The sequence below is a fragment of the Sapajus apella genome, unplaced genomic scaffold, assembly GCF_009761245.1.
Source record: "Sapajus apella isolate SASKATOON/1434 unplaced genomic scaffold, GSC_monkey_1.0 scaffold18, whole genome shotgun sequence".
Lineage (NCBI taxonomy): Eukaryota > Metazoa > Chordata > Mammalia > Primates > Cebidae > Sapajus > Sapajus apella.
Window position 1 is genome coordinate 29052069 of NW_022436958.1, and position 22004 is coordinate 29074072.

General features: G+C 37.1%; 1 protein-coding gene across 9 annotated transcripts in view; it reads left to right on the forward strand.

Moving 5' to 3' along the window:
- Positions 1–22004, forward strand: part of CSRNP3 (cysteine and serine rich nuclear protein 3) — a 203176-nt gene that overhangs the window by 169924 nt on the left and 11248 nt on the right. For 8 of the 9 annotated variants that reach the window (XM_032286595.1, XM_032286600.1, XM_032286596.1 and 5 more), the window contains 2 exons: positions 11118–11377; positions 20002–20298. In XM_032286595.1, the coding sequence (XP_032142486.1) occupies positions 11118–11377; positions 20002–20298 (557 nt within the window). Of the gene's footprint in view, positions 1–57; positions 382–11117; positions 11378–20001; positions 20299–22004 lie in introns of those variants that run through there. The other variant, XM_032286603.1, reaches the window with a different exon arrangement.

Genomic DNA, 22004 nt, shown 5'->3' on the forward strand with positions numbered 1-22004 from the left:
TTTTTTTTTTTTTTTTTTTTTTTTTTTTTTTTTTTAAAGCATACATCAAGATTTCATCCTTCCCAGTGAAGTTGAAAGTTCAAGTGTGTAGTCTCTGGCCCGGTCTTGCTCTCCAGAGTAATTTCCAAGAGATTTTAGAATTTTTTTATTGCTCTTGTTGCTGTTGAAGATTTGTTTTGTTTTGTTTTGTTTTGTTTGTTATTGTTTTTAAGTGATGTTCTGACCTGGATTATCATGATGTATTAGGCTTGACAGGGTGTATTGTTGGACCAGATGAAATGCTGCTTGGGAAGTCATTGAGCAGGTGGAAAATGCTGTTTAATCCTTGTAACAGGAGAGGCTCATGGTGGTATTGAGAAAATGTAAAACGCAGCAAAACAGGTTAGTAAAGCTGAAGAATAGCAAACGTTTCCTTCTGTCATTGTGTCAGAATGCCTCATGCAGTGTTATTTTGCACTGAGATATTCCATGTCCCCAAAATATTTCTCCGGTAGTGGTAATGAATTGCATTGCCCTCTTGGTTGTAAGAGTGCGGGTATTCTGCTGAGGAGCCATATGGTTCCCATTTATTTTAATGTGTCTTTGACATCAGGAGAATTGCTGAGACAGCAGAGGGAAGTGCTTACACCTTGGACTGCAGCCAGAACTGTGATTATTTATGTTTAGTAACGGCTACCTTTTTTCCCAATAAAAAATGATATAATCCAAAGATGTTATTCATGTTGAGATTTTAATAACACTAGAGTATAGGTTTATGTATTTTGGAAATAACTGTTACTTTAGTGGCAGTGAAATTTGTTTCTTAAGCATGAAGTTTTAATGTTTAATTGCACATGTGAGAGATTAAGGAAACAAGCTGGGAAGTAGGTGGTACTTATTTTCTCCCTGATAATAAAGGAACACACTTTTTATTTAGTTTAACAGCATCACTGAGATAGTACTCTGCGTATGTAATGTTTTCCATCTGTGGTTCATAAGGTTTTTCACAAATGTAATTATTTCTTATAATATTCCTATGAGGTAGATAAATATAATTCTGAAAATATTAATGGAGAAACTAAGAAATGCAGATGCTCATTAATATAACTTGCATAATGGATTTTAGCAGGTATTAAAAATCAGATTCTAAATCAGTTACATTATTTGATAATTTATTATTTTCCAGACATTGGGACAGGAAAATATTTTCTTTAATTCATTAGCAATATGACAAATATAAAACAGAATAAAAAAAATTTATTTTTTTGGAATAAAAAAACAGCTTTTACCAATGAAAAGGCAGATACGTCCATAATGTATGTTTCATATGTAAATATTAATATTTGCTGTGTGGAAATCTTTAAAATTCCCCAGAAAATATTAATGTTATCTACAATATATATATATAGATAGATAGTGTGGAAAGAGAAAGGAGCTGATAACATTGATCAAAATTCTGTAAAATGGTTCTCAGCAGTAATAACTTCAGGTGCTAGCTGAGTACAGATAGTCCCTGACTTCTTAATGCTGGTTGGACTTGCATTTTTTGATTTTATAATGGTGAGAAAGCAGTAGGCATTCAGTAGAAACTGTGCTTTGAGTACCCATACAACTATTGTTTTTCACTTTCAGTACAGTATTCAATAAATTATGTAAGATATTCAAGCTTTGTTATAAATAAGCCTTTCATTAGATGATTTTAGCCACTGTCGGCTGATGTAGGTATTCTGAGTTAGGCTGAGTTATGATGTTCTGTAGGTTAGGTGCATTAAATATATTTTGCCTTACAATATTTTCAACTTATGAGGGTTCCTTGGAAAGTAACCCTAACAAAAGTTGAGGAACATCTGTGTACTACATAGAACAGAGGGAAATATTTCCAATTTTTGGTCTGCTTTGGTTAGAGCTCAGCAAAATTCAGTGCCTATATTTAGTTAAACACTAATATTATATTGTGTTTCCAATATTTTGCTCAAGGATTTTAATACATACATTTTTAAGTGATTTGTCATGTAAGAACAAAGTCGAACCAGAAGGAAGACTGATTGTCAAATGTAGAGTAGGAACATCAAAGTTCATAATGCCTAGTGCTATAAATTTGATTGATTTATTGAAAAGAAAGGAAAATCATATCTAAGTTAGAACAAAAATCAGTAGATTACTCAGTGGTACAATTTCACATATAATTTAATCAAAACTTTTAGTTTAACAATTCACCATCCCCAACATTAATTGTGTTTTACGTTGATGGCTAGGGCATTCTGTAGTCACATCACATTTTCAGTGGGATATTAGTTTTGTGTAAGTAGGAGGATCAGTGCTAAGTCAATTAGATATAAAAATTAGATATAAAAGAGAAAATAATTTCATTTTAAAAAAAGTTTTTGCTTTCTTGATCTGCAGTCCAATGCTCTACCTTTGAGCTATACCCCCTCCTAAATTTTTGCTTTCTTAATTTCAAGTTTACTTTAAAATATAGTATGTCTTGCTTTTGTCCTAGCAAACAAAGTGACTTTTTTTTTTCTAGATTACCCACAAGAATTAGGGGGAAAGAGGAAGGGGCATCCTTAAAAAATAAAATATGTGGATGAAAAGGTGCTAGTATTGCAAAGTGATCTCCTTTTGTGAGTTAATCATATTATTTATTTATGACATGAAGTCTGGAAGGTCAAAGTGTGTATTAAATTTTCATATGCAGCTTTCTGAATTTACATCAAAATCTTAGGCAGGAAACCTTATTTCTTTTCAACCTGAGAATTTTCAGTAGATGAGAATTTGCCGTAGATGAATACTCACTCATACCAACCCTATGAAGTCAAATTCAGCTTGTAGAGAGCTAACAGCCTGGGCTATGCCCGTCAGGAGAGCCTGGGAGGAGAGCAGGTTCCCTCCATGCATATCTCTTGCTTGCTTGTGTGGATGTAATCAACAGACTGAATGGATGACTACGTGACATGCATGTTCATGATGCAAAACAAAGCTTTAGTCAATCAGCTTCAAGGGTCATCTTTTTACATTGTTTCTGTTCTTGCTCGTTTGTTATTGTTGTTTAAATGCATATGCTGTATTTGCACATATCTTGATAGAATACTTATTATGTCACTCAGTCTTATATGAGAGGGTTTTTTTCTTTGAAAACTACGAATCTAAACAAGAGTCTTGTCCTGAATTATTTCACTCAGAAGCTGCAATGCGCAAAAGACATTATTAGTCTTGAAGGTAATCTATTGTGAATATTTTCAACTTAATATATGAATGGAAAATATTTACAGCAAAATGGATAAGCTATCTAATCCTGTCTATGAATTACAAACCTAGTTCTTCTCTACCAAAGGATTGATATCAGAATGACAACTGGTTCTTATATGTGTCTACCATATTTTATATGGTCTAGTCTACTTGCTGCTTTACTAATACATAAGTTGGTTGGTTAGTTGGTTTGAAAGTAGGGAAGAGTGGCATTTAAGGGCCGAGAAGAGAGGCGCACTACAATTTTAAAGCATTTACAGCTATTAGTGGTAATACAGGGAACCAAACATATCAGCAAGAAATAGACTTGGACTAAAAACCATGATCATCAGCTAAGTGGGGGCTTTTTATTGATTTTTATTTTTGAATGCTACTTTCATAGTAATAAGCAATATTTTAAAAGGGGAAAAAAAGATCCCTGACTTGCTGTGCATTTGGTAGAGTCAGATATTTCCTTACATTTACTGTCTCTGTTTCAGTTCTGATTATTCTTTTGGAAAGAAAAACAATTCAACACCAAAACATTGGGTAATTAAAAACATTTCCCCATATCATGCCCATTGTTTATAGTGGATTTTTTTTGTTTGTTTGTGATTGTTAGTATGTGTTTTAAACTCTTTATAACTGAATGTAAAATAACAGATCAGCTTATATTACATACATAAGGTAATTTGGATTTTGTTCATGGTTAGAAAGAAAGTAGTCCCAATTAGTCTTTATTTTCACTTTGCCTCTCATTCACCTATGACACTTCTTTAGTATATGCCTTTTGGAGCTTTCTCCACTTAAACAATGTATTACTAAATACCTTATTTGAGCAAATTAAATTTAAAAAGATGACTGGGGCAAGTATATTCAGGAAATAAACATGTGACTGAAATAAAAAGGGACAGTTAGAACAAGGAAACATTGCTTTTAATACCAAACTAGACTTCATTTTCAAAGGAATCATTCCTATAGTTCTTAGTTGCTAGACCCATTTTCACTCCTTGTGGTTAAGATTTGAGATCATGTAGGTGACACAATTATCAAGAGAAACTAACCTTGATAATCATGTCAAGATGGAGAAGATTTGAGCATATGATCACGGGAAATTTACAAAAATCATTTGTAAATGTTAATTTTAATGATATCAACCATTGGAAATTGATTTAATATTCAATCTCTTATGCTGCTTTCTATACAAAATAATTTCTAATGAAACTGGATCTTCTGCTGTTAAGCTAAGTTTCCTGGCTTGATAACAGATTTAATCTTGATTTGTTCTTCAAAAGGTTAAGAAACAACACACACATCCTTAGAGCCCCTGATTAATTTGTCCTGTATGATTTTAAAACAAATTTTCATTGCCCGGGGCTTACCAAAAAAAAACAACTTAATTTCAATAATCTCATTTTGCTTTTACTAAATTTTATCTAAAATTCAAAACCACAGATCTGTAAATCATCTGGCATTTTCCTTTTGATCAGCTTAAGAGAGATAAGTTTATTATTGACTTTAGACCCAGTTGGTAGATTTAATATCTTCTGCAATTCTTCCTTTTAATATGAAACTAGACCATAACTTTCAACTATCATGTGCCAAATTTTGTGCTGAAATATATAACTCCGTTTACTGCTTTCTGCCTTTCCAGTGATAGCAGGACTTTGCTGATAGTTGTTGACACAAAAAATAAGAGTGCTTGAAAACAGGATGACCAGCTTGCAGCTCAAGCATTCACTCCAGAGTGGGTTGCCCTGTGGTGGAATTGGTGGTCTAGAACCTGATCTTCAATTTTACAGGCCTAGATATGTGTTGTCTGTGTGCATACAGAGATGGCCAAACTCAGGTGGAATGATACACTCATAATGTTCACAAATGGCTAAAGCACAAATCAGAAAGCAATTTTGATTATTCTCAACAAGAAATAAAATTCACAAGTCAGGCTAATAATCTGGTAGACTTGAAGATGTATTCCATACCATACAAACAGGTTGGTTTGTGAGTTTGGAAATAGCAAAATCGTTTGAATTTTCCTAGAGCCTAGTCTGATTCAGCTGCGATACATGACACACTTATCCCCTGTAGGGGAATGGAATATTCAGAATATTTATTTCCTCAGAGTACTTGCTTCCCTGGATGATACTACAAACACACTGAATAATTCTTAGTTTTTGATTTCCATTTTCAATTCACTCTTTTCACGAGTTCTTTCTTTATATAATTTATAGTACAGATTATTTTATGTGCCTACATTCTTACCCTGGCATTGTGGATTAGTTAGTTTTCCAATTCTCTTCTCCATTCATTTTGAAAGCATTTTTTAAAGGATAGTTAGCTTCTGGAGATAATGAATATCAGTAACTCTGTGTTTATTCTCTTAATTTATAAAGATCAAGATTATCTCTACAATATGTGATCATTTTACAGTAACACCAGTATGGCCAGATATGCTGACCATATGATGTTCCCAAGAGCTGTATCCTGGGCAGTGTATACAGTAGTGTTGCATTTAGACACTTTTGCTTCAGGCTGGTACAATGGTTGGCATAAAAGAAAAGGAGTTGAAAGACACTTAAAAAATTGTGTCAAGTATGAAAACAGCCTAATTCTTTTTATCCATTATTTTTTAATTTTTTTAAATATATATATTTTTTATTTCATTTTAGGTTCTGGGGTACATTCATTAATTTATTTAACTGGAGTCTCACTCTGTCACCCAGGCTGAAGTGCAGTATCGTAATCTTGGCTCACCGCCACCTCTGCCTCCGGGCTCAAGTGATTCTTATGCCTCAGCCTCCAGAGCAGCTGGGACTACAGGTGTGCATCACCGCACCTGGCTAAGTTTTTGTATTTTTGATAGAGATGGGGTTCCACAATGTTTCTCAGACTGGTCTTGAACTCCTGAGCTCAAGGGATCCACCTGCCTCAGCCTCCCAAATGCTGGGATTACTGGCATGAGCCACCACATTGGCCAAAAACAGACTAATTAATTTTCAAATCTCTCATGAAAGCCCCATTCTCCTCCCTCCTGCGCTTGCTCTTGACCTTGCAGCAGTAAAGCCAATATTGAATTCTGCAGAGACGCAAAGCAGAGCTTAGTCATCTTGGAAAGGGCACAAATTACAAGGTAGGGTATATCAGGGAGGTTTCAGATTCCCTACGGCAGGTGTGCTGAGTGAATTTAGTCTGCTTCTTTCAGGCTCAAAGGGCAAAGACTCTTTTTTATGACTTCATTTTGTGATGTTAGTCAAATTGAGGCAGAAAATAGCTCATAAAGGCTGATGCTAGTCCTCTGATTCAATCATCAGAAGAGAGACTTGGGTGGCTCTTAACTTCAGGAAAGCCACACTTACAATATCCCCTATAAGGCTGATCTTGCAGTATTGCCAAGACTTCCTTTTAAATAGATTCCATGGGCTTTTGAATCATTGTTCTCACAATGTTATGTATAATATGCAAACTGCTAAAATAAACATAAGCACATGTTAGAATTATAAATACTAATAGATAGGAGGAAGCAGTGTTTCTAATTCCTTTTGACAGTGTCAGCACTGCCAGGGGCCCAGCTGAAGTCCTTCTTAAAAACACAGATGATGCTGGGTACGGCTCACGCCTGTAATCCCAATAATGTTGAAGACTATTGTCATCTTCAAGGCCTTAGAAAATCACCTCCAGACTCTGGCTTTTGGGGAAAAGGTAATTTGTCTTTTCTGGGAAAGCATGGTACAATAGATTCATCCAGAAGGGTAAAAAAATCTTATAATCTAAAACTGCAGGTGGAGATATAAATACATTTGGAAAGGAAATTTCTTGAGTATCACTAATTGTCCAAAAATTAAGTAATAAAATTACCAGAGGTGGCCAGGTGCGATGTCTCACACCTATAATCCCAGCACTTCAGGAAGCCAAGGCAGGTGGATCACTGAGATCAGGAATTTGAGAACAGCCTGGCCAACATGGTGAAACACTGAAAATACCAAAATTAGCTGGGTGTGGTGGTGGACGCCTGAAATCCCAGCTACTCAGGAGGCTGAGGAAGGAGAATCATTTGAACCCAGGAGGCAGAGGTTGCGATGAGCCAAGATCGTGCCTTTGCACTCCAGTCTGGGCAACAAGAGCAAAGTTCCATCTCAAGAAAAAAAAAATTACCAGAGATGTGTATAATAATTGTTTTAAATGAGTACATTAAAACCTTTATCTATAAATTTATGGCCTTGAACAATCATGTCTTTAGGGCATCATTTTTATATTATCAAGAGCAAAAAAGATAGAAAGTTATTATCACAAAACCAGAGGCTCTAGCCTGCTATAAGGTGTGACAGATGAGGTTGTCAGATTTGATAGCAGATTACTGGGCAGATTGTTAAATTTGTCTTCTATGGTGATCTTTTACATTTTGACAAATTCTTCCTTGTTTTGAGATGATTTAAACATGTAGTTATGAAGCAGCTCATAACTTTTAAATCAAAGTTGAAAGTTGTCTTTACTGCCTGGACTACAGGTGTGTCACAGTGAATATATACATAAATAAATAGAAAAATTATGCACATGTTGGAAAGCATTCACTTTCTGGCAGTATCTTCTGGAGAAGTGAAACAGCAGAGAAGAGGAAAGTTGGGAAAGCTGAATTTCTGTTCTAAGGTTATAATTCTCTTACTGTCTAATCTTCTGAGTCTCTTCATTGTACCTGAGTTTCTCATCACTGAAATGGAAGCTCCACACAGGCAGGGATCATCATCTGTGTTTTTATTTATTTATTTGTTCATTTGTTTATTATTTTTATTCTTTAAGATGGAGTCTCACTCTGTTGCTCAGGCTGGAGTGCGGTGGTATGATTTCGGCTGACTGCAACCTCTACCTCCCAGGTGTCAGAAATTCTCCTGCCTCTGCCTCCCAAGTAGCTGGGATTATAGGCATGTGACACCACACCTGGTTAATTTTTGTATTTTTATTAAAGATAAAATTTCACCATGTTGGCAAGGATGGTCTTGAACTCCTGACCTCAGATGATCCTCCCAACTCAGTCTCCCAAAGTGCTGGGATTACAGGTGTGGGCCACATCTGTATTTTTAACTGATGTATCCTAATCATCTAGAAAGTGCCTGGCACATAGTAGGCTCTCAATTTATACTTATTGATTAAACAAATCCATGAAATGAAAATAATCATGGCAGCCTCTCTATATTTGGCTTGAATGTTTCATGGGGGAAAAATGAGACAAAGGAGTTTGAATCTCCTTGGAAAAACATTCTTATATAAATCCAACTTGAATTAGAGTCAATTTTTTTTTCATTGCTTACACAGCCTTCCAAATCAAAATCATCTTGAAGCCAGCAGCAGTTGACATTTTCCAGAGGTAGAATGATGCCAGATCTCAGCCTTGTTCACCTCCCTTAGTGTGGCCTCAGCTCTGTGCTGAAATATGGTAGTGAAAAGACTGGGCTCTGAATAACAGATTCCAGTTTTATCATTAGATATAAGAGCTTGGCCATGTTATTTAACCTTTGATAATTTGCTTTCGTAACAATGGGGACTTGGGTAATATCAACCAGGGAGCTCTAAGGATAAAATGAGATAATTCATGTAAAGTTCTCTGCAAAGCACAGCACAGCACAGGGGAAGCACTCCATAAATGTTAAGTTATGGTATTTTACCATCTGAGGATTTCTTCTCAGTTCATTTTCTTTGTTCCTTTTCCTGCTTGAGCACTTGTATCAGTTTTCTCGGTCTGCCATAAACATGACCACAAACAGGGTGGCTTACAACAGCAGAAATTGCTCACAGTTCTGGAGGCTAGATGACCAAGGTGTTGGCAGGGACTGGCTCCCTCTGAAACCTGTGGGAAAGGATTTTTCCTTGCATATTCCAGTTTTTTGGTAGCCCCCGACATTCTTGGCTTGTGGTGGCAGAGTCCCCATCTCCGTGTCAGTCTTCACATGGTGCTCTTCCTGTGACTCTCCACATCATGTTCCCTCTACGCATGTCTGTGTCCAAATTTTAACTTTTATAAAGACACCAGTCATCTTGGATTAGGGCCTGCCCTAATGACCTCATTTTAATTTGTTTACTTCTGTAGAGTCCCTGTTTCCAAGAGAGATTACATTCTGGGTACTTGGGATGAGGACTTTAGTGTATTTGGTGGAGAGGGACAAAATTCAACCCATAATAGAATAGCAGACAGGAAAAAACGATGAACTGAGAACAAATCCTCAGCTAGCAAAACAATAGCATGATTCTTTCTTCTCAACTACGTGTGTCTTTTTCTTCCCCAGTGGGATGGATCATATAATTTGACAGCAAACTAGGAGCTTTTAGGTTTACGCTACGTGCCTCACTAACAGTCTACATCAAAAAAAGTCACTCAAATTCTACAGACTTTGGTTACTTCACTATAAAATGAAAGGGCTGGGCCAGGTGATTCTACCATGTCTTCGAATTTCAAAAGGTCATGTTTATGAAGAGAGGCCTTCTTTTTCTCAACTACAGCCAGGGTCTACCTCTCCTGAATTCTCTGTGCATCTTGATGTTCCTGTAGCTAATAATAAAGGCTCCCCCCATTACCACAAAAAATCAGCATGTAAGATAATTGATATGTTAATTAGTCTGATTGAGCAGTCTCACAATACATACATATATCGAAGCATCACCCTGGGCTTCATAAATATATATAATTTTATTTATCAGTTAAAAAATAAAGAAGAAGAATAAAACGGTTCTGATATATCTCAGGCATTTTCAATGTCCCAATATATACTTGGGATACAATGGGATTAGAATGCCATTGTTCATAATGCTATTTAATGAGAAAGCTTGTTTTTTTCAAATGAAAGTTTTATTAGATTTAGATTGACAAAAATCTAAATAGTGCCAATGAGCCTTTTTATGTGTGTTTTTATTGCTTTTTGAAATTTTCTAAAATTTGTAGACATTTGTTTTAGTGTCAAAGGCCCTCCACATAGAAATAAGATCTGAGGTATGAGGGAGGGTTTGTACTATGTGTCTGTTTTGATTATAGTAAAGTACAACTCCTGTGAAAGTCATAAAACCAAAATTCAAAGGATTAGAGGAAATGAGAATTTACCATTATCTGCAGTTTTTATTTCCCCAGTTTCAATTATCTGTGGTCAATCACAATCTAAAAATATTAAATGAAAATTTCCTGAAATAAACCATTTTTAAGTTTTAAACTGCAGGCTGTTGGGAGTAATGTGATGAAATCTCACACTGTCTCATTCCCATTCCCCAAGGATTTGAATCTTCTCTTTGTCAGCACATCAGTGCTGTCTATGCTACTGGCCCATTAGGTACATAGTAGCCGTCTTCAGTTATCAGATCAACTGTCATGGGTATCCTAGTGCTTATGTTCAAGGAACCCTTATTTTACCTAACAACAGCCTCAAAGCACAAAAGTGGTGATGTTTGCATATTATTATAATTGCTTCATTTTACTATTAGCTGTTGTAATTAATTTCTTACTGTGTATTATCTTGGGTATGTGTGTATGTATAGGAAAAAACATAGTATATATAGGGCTCAATATTATCAGTGATTTCAGGCATCCACAGGAGATCTGAGAACATATCCTCTAAGGATAAGGGGAGACTACTATAAGTGGTCTGACAAATTCACAGACTATTGGCAACTTTCCTGAAAGTTTGCTTAGATTATCATTATACTTAAAAGTACAGACTACCATTATACTTAAAAGTCTACTCTGCCACAGCTAGAAGAAAATTTAAGAAAGAAAATAAGAACTCAATGCCAACTCTGGGATGTAACAGTTTTAGAGTGCCCTAGCCAACAAGAGTTGACCATGGATAGATTCAAGATCACCAAATGGCATTTTCATGGCCTTTTCTGAAAATTGCTGCCCGAAGTGTTCACAGAATTATTTCTTTCTCTTTCAGCTTCCTCTATTCTCAAAAGAGAGAAGCGGCTGAGGACAAAGAATGTACATTTTAGTTGTGTCACCGTGTACTACTTCACCAGGAGGCAAGGCTTCACAAGTGTGCCCAGTCAAGGGGGCAGCACCCTGGGGATGTCCAGCCGCCATAACAGCGTGCGCCAGTACACCCTTGGAGAGTTTGCAAGGGAGCAGGAAAGGCTCCACCGGGAGATGTTGAGAGAACACCTCAGGGAGGAAAAGCTGAACTCCTTAAAACTAAAGGTAATAAACTCATTTTCTGCGAAATCTCATATCTTTACAGCAATTTGATTAAGTTAACCATTTTCATATTTATAAGTACGAACCAAACTGGGCATTTTACAAAACAGACTGCTTGCTGACACTTTTTTTTTTAAAAGCAAAACAATATAGTCTCCTTACTGAAAGCAATGTAGGAAACTTACCTGACATCATTTATTCATTCATTCCGCCAGTATTTACTACTGAACATTGTTAGATCATATACACTGTGCTTAGGCTAGGGCTAGCAAGTGACCAAAAATAGATGTAGTCTCCCTCTACAGGAACTTATACAATAATAGAAACAAAAAATATTAAAGTGTTAAACGAAATAAAAGCACAACTTTATTAAGTGCAGTGAAGAAGAGTTGCATGGTATTGTGAAAGCTTATAACAGGGAATTGATGTGGTCAAAGAGGTCAAGGAAAGATTCCTCAAGGAAGTGAAATCAAAATCTGCAGAGGTGACTAGGCAAAGAGGATTGGCAAGAGCATTTCAGGCATCAGGGAAACCCAGAGCTACTGTATTAGCCTGTTTTCACACTGCTGATAAAGACACACCCAAGACTAGGTAATTTATAAAGAAAAAGATATTTAATGAACTCACAGGTCCACGTGGCTGGGAGGCCTCACAATCATGGCAAAAGGCACTTCTTAATGGTGACAGCAAGAGAGAAAGTGAGAGACAAGTGAAAAAGGAAGCTCCTTATAAAACCATCAGATCTCATGAGACTTACCACTACCATGAGAACACTATGGGGGAGCCAACCCCATGATTCAATTATCTCCCACGGGGTCCCTCCCACATCATGTGGGAATTATGGGAGTTACAATTCAAGATGAGATTTGGTGAAGACACAGCCAAACAATGTCAGCTACCTTGTGCCAGGAGGGAGCACAGTGAGCCCACAATAGCATGTATGGCTGGAGCAGAGGCAAGAAAGGCACAGTAACACAAAGGAAGCAAAAGTGAGGCTTTGTAAACCACAGTAAGGTATTTTTTCCTCTTCTTCCTAAGGCCATCAAAAGTTATCAAGAGTTTTAAGCTGAGTTGGAGTGGCAGGATCTGATCCAGCTCATGCAATGGTGGAAGAAAAAGTTGTGGGTGGGGTAAGGGTGTTGAGAGGGGATGGGATATATGAAGTCAGGCCAGTTAGGAGGCTATTGCCACAGTCTGGGAGAGAGGTGACAGTAGGTTATATTAGACTGATGTTGGTAGCAGAGTCAAGGAGAGATGAATAGAGGGAGAAATTTACCAAGCCAAATTAACAGTGTTTGATGATAGATTGGATTTAGGAGGAAGAGAAGGGAGTTGTGAGGAATAACCTCTAAATTTCTGGCTTGAAAAACTGAATGGGTTGTAGGTGACAGTAGTGTTTTGCTATGACAAGAAACACAGGAAGGGAACAGGTTGGGGGTGGGATGTTCATAGTGAGATCATTTTTGGACATACTGAGTGTGAGAGGCTTTTGAGTTATCAAGAGATGTCAGGAAAGTATCCAAGTGGAGAAACTTAATTTTGTGCCACTATAGAGATTAAATGGAGAGTAATAAGACACTGGAAACATGTTTTGTCAACTAAAGACACTCTTTCATTGGATTATCACCTTATCAATTCATAGGAAATACTTTCCCATTATTATCTAATGACGTGAAAATATTTCTTAGGTAATCCAGGGTACTTAACATAAATGGTCATTTGTTGAATATCTGAAGCACCATAAACACAGCTGGGTTAGCCTTACTTTTAGTTTTCAGAATAAAGTCAGTCAGCAGGGGTGTGATGTGTGTTTCAAAACACCTTGTTTTTATGTATGTTGCAATGTATGTATGTACCATGTTCCCAACTGGGTGACAAAGCAGTCATTTAAATTAAGCTGGATACAAGCTAACTTAGAGCACATCTCATATTTCCTTTGGCAGTATTTTTGGAAGGTTTCATTGAAAGTCTCGGGTGTCATTAAAAGTTCTGTCAGTTGCATTCCACTATTATTGTTGTTTTTTATGCTTGCTCTGCGTGTAACTTAATTTAGTAAACATTCTCAGATTTGCTTCTGAAATCCACACTCTGCCTTTGTCACCCACAGCAAACCAACTCTACCCCCTACCCAAAGAGAGAAGTCATTTTTCCAATTCAAATCTTGTTAGCACAATAGTAATGGCTGCCAATTATTAAGTACTTTTTATTTGCCAGGTACTTTATGAACATGATTTAATGTCATCCTCAGGAAGACCCAAAGAAATAGGAAAATTATTAGAACATGTTTACAACTGAGAAAAAAAAAAGAAGCACAAAGATGTTAAATAACTGGCTCATTCAAATAGAAAATGGATTATATTATCTTACTACTTCCTATTCTTGAATGAATTGATTAGCCCTTATAGGCATTGAGAAATACAATCTTTGTACCTACGGGGAGTCATCCTGTCTGGGGTTTGGTACTGTGTGCAGTGGTTTTTAATAGTTGGAGGACTGACATGCTATCTGAGAACCAAAAGATTTATTGTGGTGAACTTTGAGGCACATAGTACATGTGATGAATGTTAGGGGAAGCCACAAACCTGCAGCAACCTTCCCCCATGTGCTATGTACTATAATTTGTATCCAACTACTTCCATACATTTTGTTAAACAAGCTGAATGAGAAAAGAAGGAAAAAATAAAGACCACTCTACTACTGATTTGTTTTTTAAAATTCTGCTTAGTGTGGGATGTTGGAGAGGCAGTCATCCGAGCGAGTGTCAGGTCTCAGTTTGTTATTGGTAAGTGAAAACACAGTTTTCCCCCTTGGTGAGATGTTGACAAAAGGCATTTGGTTATCATCACTATTTACAAATAAATGTCAACTTAAAAGATAATGAGATTTTTGAGGTGATTCAATCTTAACCTCGCTGTACTTAAAGTATTCAGAAATACATGTCACACAAAGCTGAAAGATCACAGCAATGTGAATCAGCTTTCTTAAAACTCTGAGGAGAATTAATGGAGAAAAACTTGTGTATATTTTAATTGTAACTCCTCTAGCATATTCACTTTTATGATTTAAAAAATATCATTTACCACGATTTAGCTATCCAAAATCAGCTACCCCAAAACACAGCTATTCAAAAATTTCACTCTGATAATTGAAATTTCACTTTTAATGTGATATTTGTTTGAAATATAAATACCTCTGGTGTAAGTAACAAGATATAGATGTTCCTCAATATGTCATGCAATTATCTCCTAATAAGCCCATCATAAATTTAAAATATGACTAAGTTGAAAATGCATTTAATACACCTAACCTACTGAACATCATGGCTTAGCCTAGCCCACCTTAAGCATGCTCAGAACACTTACACTGGCCTACCCGGGAGGAAGATCATCTGGCTACACAGTGCACCATAGGTAGCAGTTGTTCATCATCATGATTGCATGGCTGGCAGAGCTGACAGTAGCAATACCCTGTATCGTGTGAGGGTATTGCTAGCCTAAGAAAAGATCAAAATTCAAAACTCAAAGCCCAGTTTCTACTGGATGTATATAGCTTTTGCACCATCATAAAATTATAAAAAGAAAAAACCATCATAAACCAGGGACCATTTGTAAATGTGGCTAAACTGATTTCATTATTTTGACTGGGGCAGCAGAAGGGTCATTAGTACAGAAGAGGACTCCAGAAAGAAAATTAAGGACTGTTAAAAACAAACTTTGCCCACTGTGAGTTGGCCTGAGTCCTTTGTGAATGGCAGTGAACTACCTGGTGAGTAAGGAGTGAGGAAAGGCAGCATCTGACACGACAGACGTTTTCCAAAGCCATCATTATGGAAACACGTAATATACCATGGGAAACTCATTGAACTCAGAACTAAATAGTTTCCCTTCTACTTATTTGAGAACCCACAGCCCCAAAACAGGAAGAAGCAGCTTCTCTTTCCATTGTGCCTCAGTATCTTTCCAGAGTGTCTCTGCTGAGTTCCAAATAGAGAACCCATTTATATAATGGTACCTCTGTCAATGGGGCTTTAATAGAGAAATATGAGAAAAAGAAACACACACATACACTCCTAGATGTTATAATACACATTTGGAAAACAAAATAGAAGTAGAAATGTATGTTTTGATTATAAAATTGCTCCTAATTTAGTAATTCATCTTCCAATCAAGTTATGAGTTATCTGTATCAAAAAATAATATATAAGTATTACCTCAGTAGAACAAATCCAATTCTATTTGGGGAAGTTCAAGTGTGTCTTTTTTTGTTGTTGGTGGTGTTGGTGTTTCAAATGTTTATAAACAACTAATAGAGAAAGCTGATTGAATAAAATGTATGCTCTAGAAGAAATAAGTAGGTTTAGATTTCTAAATTACAGAGCACAGTTCTTCTTCTCTATCAAGCCCATTCAAACATGTCATACTCTTCACAGTAATCAATGCAGTCATCTTAATACTATACACTTTCCAAATTAAGTGCTTAGATTTCATCATCTGCACCACATTGTTGAACAATTACATTAGCCTTTATTCCCAATTCACATGTATCTGTAAAATGCATTAGGCAGGCATTTGTATGTTTTAAAGAGCATTGGTGTTCCAATTGCCTCTGGGTTCTATCATACTGAATTTTACTACCTTGTTCTAAGAAATTTAATTTAGCTTTCACAGCTTTGGCTTCCCTCTTCCTTAATATTTTTTCAGCCTAAGTTGTTCCTCTTATTTCTGAGATTCAAGGATCTATCTTCATTCTTGCTGCCATTTCTTATTGCTTTTCAGAAATATGTGCTTTTCTCAATTTTTCAGTCATATGTTTCTTGAGTAATGCTTGGTTATTACTTGCTCTCCTTTCCTCATTTAAAAAAAAAAAAAGCAGTTGCCAAATGGTAATGATTTTTAACCTTTAAAAAAACGCTACGTAAAATTTTTTCATCCCACATCTCAGATTTATGACTTTGCTTTACCCATTTAGTGACTTACCCATGCAATATTATAATTCTCCACTTCACCTCCAGCTCTTCCCTTTGTATCTCCTCAAAAATCTTGTAATTTATCCTCCAGATAAGGGCCTTAAATGCCCTGAGAGCTATAAGGGTTTAGAGGTTTTTGAGAGACAGTTGAGCTATATCAATCATCAACATTTTTGGATGTTTTTAACTATCTCCCCATACTCTGATTCCTTATTAGATGTGTCAGAACCTGCTGGTCATGATATGTTTGAACTCCACTCATTCCTGCAGAATTTCTGTTAGACTGTAGAGATTACACCACGGCATACTTAGTGTCGGAGCTTCTGGAATGTATCTCCAAATGGAGGCCCACTTTAACATTGTATTAGCAAGTCCTGTACAGAGAAAATAAGCCTAAACAAAGTGATAGAGATTGAAAAGGTGGGCTGCAGCAGTGGGCAAATGCAGTACATTTAAGAATATGTTCTTTCAAAATATTGTTGGTATTTTAGTTTAAATGGAACAACTAAGCATATGTAATCAAATCTTCACTTTCTTTCTCTGCAACAAACATTGGACTGTTAATTTAGGGAAGTCAATTGCACTGATTCTCCTGATTAAAATGTGGGGTACATTCAGTGGTGTGCTGGAGCCAGCTTGCTGAAGTTGCTCACTCAAGTGGATTGTGTACATCTCTTCCCAACGGTAGCTTGAAATCAGCTATGATGGAAGTATTTAAACCATGGGATTTGGCAAACATGACAAATTAGAATTTTTTTTCAGAGTGTCAGTTGTTAAATATTTACTAGCATGCTACTGAATCTGCCTGGCTTATTAGCTACCACTGAAAGAGGCAATGTTGGTCTAAATCAGAGGGGAGAAGAAAAGAATTTGAGAGGAAATATTTATATGTCTTATATGTTGACATTATCATCTTCCCTCTTAGTGACTGTGTGGTAATGTGTATTTCAAGGCCCTATTGTGACTTCAGGTTGTTGAAATTCTCATAAGCTAACAAAACAACCAAATATTCCTGGTTCTTCGAGGGCACAATTAAATTGATTCCAGTTTGCCACCTACAATTAACAGCTAATGAGCTAAAGAACTATATTATAAGATTTGACTGAATATCCAAACAATATACATATTTTCCTTTAGATTTTCTGAGACCCCGTGGACTGGGTCATCTATCCAATTCCAGCCTCTTATTGAACAACTCTGATGATCCAGAGCACACAGCTTTTAGAAGTGGTTCATTTCATTTTGCAGCTTTAATTGTTAGAAAGCTCTTCCTTACATTGAGCAATGTGCTGCCATGTGACTGCAAACTTTTGACCTCAATTCTGCCCCATAGGTACACAGAGTAAATCTTCCCTATTTTCTGAATTCCGGATGTTTGAAAACAATGGTGATGGACATGCACATACTTGAAGATAGTGTATGGGCTCTATGTGTTTCTGTTCTGTAGGATTAAATGTCCTTGCTTCTTTCTACCGATCCTCCTGGGTATGGCTTTTAGGATCTTTGTTGCCCTGGTTTCCCTCCTCTGGATACAGTGCTATTTATGTCTCCCTCAAAATATGGTACTTGATCTGGACATGGTGCTCCAGGAATGTGTTACATTATCCTCTCCCAAGTTGTAGATGTTCTTTCCATGGAATACATTAAAGATACAGTGGCTTTTTAAACTGATTAATTTTTTTCTTCATATTAAGCTGGTGGTAAGCAAAAAACAAACAAAACAAAACAAAAAACAAGCAAACTAAACTCAGGTCTTTTAAGCTGAGTCTGCCTTATGATATAAATCAAAATTTTGTAACATCTCCATGGCAAAAACCCTCTTTAGTGCTAGACATGGCCTGCAGACAACCATCAGTGAAATTATGTTACATTTAATTTCAATAAACTTGGTCTTGTCATCTCCAGGTGGGATAAGCCTGCCTTTTAGGTCTTCATCCAAGTTATTAACTTAAAACTGCATTTAACAAAACAGTGCCAAGTTTAGGATACCCTCTTAAGGTAGTGATCCCCAAGAGTAAAAGGAGAAGTACCCCACCATGACCTCCATGGAGAAACATTGCCAGGGTGGGCCACTGATAGTTTATAGAGATGCCATATCCCTCATTCCTGGCCTCCTTGGTGGTACAAAGGAGGCTGAGTATCACTGGTCTTGGAGATGTTTTTACTGCTCAGCCTCCCAAGCAGCTAGGACTACATGTGCCCACCACCATGCCCAATTAATTTGTGTGTGGTTTGTTTTGTTTTTTTAGAAATGGGGTTTCATCATGTTACCTAGGCAGGTCTTGAACTCTTTGCCTCAAGTTATCTGCCCACCTGGGACTCCCAAAATGCTGGGATTACAGGCTTGAGCCACCACACCTGGCCTTTGTGATATGTTTAATATACACTTGCTACTGTGTTATTTCCTCTATGAAAGTTTCTCTGCTTGAGGGCAAAGTCCAAACTTCTATTTGTTTTTTAATACATTCAGAGTTGTCCAGGTTGAAGATTTTTTTCCAATAAGTATTCTTATCTAAATGTTGGATGTTTTCCTGTAAAGATGAGACAATGATGTCTGATGTTGCAAGTATTTTAACTGTGTGATGGATGAACTGTTGTTAAGCTTACCAAGCATAGTAATAATTATAATTAATGAATTTTAGGAAGTAACAAGTTTAAATATGAAAGGATGAAAATCCCTTCTGTATTTAGAACTTCCATGATTTTTCTCATGAAATTTCTGCATTAACTCTATGTAGCTCCTCAGGATAGATACCTTACTCATATTCAGGGAAAATTTCTTTTTCTCGATGCTTTTTTATGAAGGAAACATAACGTGATATGACAGTTAAAAAATGAAATACTGATTCAGGGTTTACCAATGTATTAGATTAATTTAGAGAAGAAATATAAATAGAGGCAGGCTAGTCATGGGTATGTGAGAGAGTTTCCACATGAGCTATTATGCAGAAGGTACCGTTTTGGGAAAGGGTTTGTGTAAACTCCTCTGAGGGCAGAGTTTATTGTTTCAGTTGTTGGTTGCTGAGAGTTTGTGGGCCCAGCCCTCTGCTCTTTGTCTTACTCAGAGCATGCTGACCTGGCTGATTACTTCATATCAAGCCCTCATTCTTGGAATGTTCTGTAGGATAATTGTATTTGTAATCCCAATAGCACAGTGCAGCACACCTTTATTTCCTGGTGCATGGCTTTGCTGGAGCTCAAAAGACAGAGTTGTTATTTCAAGGACAACATATTCGCTGAGTTAGGTGGTGATGGCTTCCACAAGGATGCTATTACCTCTGAACAAGGACACGTTATTCCAACATTGGAGCTACCTATCATGAACTGAGTCTAAAGATAGCTTTCACTGATGAGCATTTGTAACCTTTGGTCTTTTCACATGCTACTCTCTAAAAGCTCTAACAACCGTAGCTCCTAACATTAGGAGGCTATGAGTTCCAATTAACAGTCTTCTGTTACTAGTACATTTAAAAACCTAACATTTTGATGCCCTTGTTTTCCTTTCTGAGATTTCTCCTAAAGATTAAAAGAAATGATCTTCCAAACACTTGTTGATTACAGGGGACTCGATGATGTATAAGTTTATTCTCACCAAGTACAGACAGAGAGATTTTGTACCCTGCCCTTTATGCGTCTCTTATTTGCTGCTTTGTGTTTGTAGATGACTAAGAATGGCACAGTGGAATCAGAAGAAGCCAGCACTCTTACACTGGATGATATTTCTGATGATGACATTGACCTAGACAACACAGAGGTAGATGAGTACTTCTTCCTACAACCTTTGCCAACAAAAAAACGAAGAGCTCTGCTGCGTGCCTCTGGAGTGAAAAAGATCGACGTGGAAGAAAAGCATGAGCTGCGAGCCATCCGCCTCTCACGAGAGGACTGTGGCTGTGACTGCCGAGTGTTCTGTGATCCAGACACGTGCACCTGCAGCCTGGCTGGCATTAAGTGCCAGGTAAGAGTTTGGATTAAAGGGCATTCAAAGACCAGACGTTATCCACCGCCCCCTAAGGAGGCAGTCATGGTACTTATAATGAAGCTTCCCCCATGTAAAAGAAAATTTTGTGGCAAGGCAAGACACAATTCAGGAAGAAAGACTAATTTAAGGACAATCATGGGAATACATAAAATGCTTATACATATAATATATAATTTGAAAGGCAACCCAAGCATCAGCTAATTAAAATTATTTTATCTTGATTCTTGTATTATATCTGCTTATTTCAACTTTTTATCAGTATTCAAAGAGATCATGACATCCCTAATGCTGGAGTGTGTATTTTCTGATCCACCCATGGAATATAGTACGATGTTTGATTAGAGGTTGTTGGATTAGTGGAAAAGTTACTAGATTGGGACCTCAGAAAACTAAATTGTACTCCTGTCTTTGCTATTTGCCAACTATATGAAATTGGCAAGTCAGGTAAACCCTCTGGGGTTACTTCCTTTATCTTTAAAATGAAGGAGCTGAACTAGGTCAGGGGTTGGCACACTGTAAGTTCACAGGCCAAATCTGGCCTTGCCACATTACTTTGTAAATAACATTTTATTGGAACACAGCCACGTTTTTTTCTTTACGTATTGCCTATGACTGCTTTCTTGCTCCTACAGCAGAGTTGAGTATTGTGGTTGCCTCAGAGCCCATATTGGTCCACAAAGTCTAAAATATTTACTCCTTTGACCTCTGTAAATAAAAAGTTGACCAACCCTTGATGATTGGCAATTAGATAATTACCTGGTCCCCATTCATTTATAATGTCATTGGCGCCCTATAATTAGTGTCACTATTTTATGTGGAAACTTGGCTTTCTGCATAAGGAGAGAAACTCAGGTAGGCAAAAGAAGAGGGCAGTGCCTATCTGCTGAACAGTTGCTTAAGATGGATTCACAGAAAAGGGAATCATGAATAAAAAAAATACAGATACATATTCTGGCTCTAATATCTACTGTACTTTTTACTGGGGCCAAGATGATTGTATTAGGATAGTCTGCCTTCTCTACTATAGCATAGGAAATTCCCTGTGCCGGATAAGGTGACAAGCAGAGCAAGTTTTTTTCTCTTGCCTGCACTCTGGTCTGCATACAGATTGATCTGTGGAGTCTGAGACAACTGACAAATCTCTCATGAATGCCCTTGGATTATCCAAAACTCCACCCCTCACCTGAGTGAAGAGGTCAGTCCAATACTTGTTGAACCTAATCACTCTAAACAGTGTCCAATCACTAGAATAGTTTTGAGATATTGATGAAAAGTACATGCCCTTCCTTCAAGAAGATTGTATCTAATAGAATGGGGAGAAAAGGGGGAATTCAGGACCTAAACACATGAGTCCACCAGTCATAGTCATGAATGTGCATATACACTGGAGCCCTGCAGTTCAGTACACTCCAGATCAGATCTCTGAGAACTATTCTGAAAGAGACACTGTCAAGAATTATACCCTTTCTCTGGTGCCTTATGCCATGACCCCAGAGCAACTCATTGACTATGCCTGACAAGCAGAAGAGGCCTATGGTGCCTCCCACTATCCAGCTGCCAACCCCTCTGTAATTGTTTGCTTCTCCTCTTCTGAAAATAGCACTGATAGCAGTGTGCCCTGCAATAGTTTATGTTCTGAACACAGGTCCAATCACACATGTACCCAGGTACCAAGCACCCCA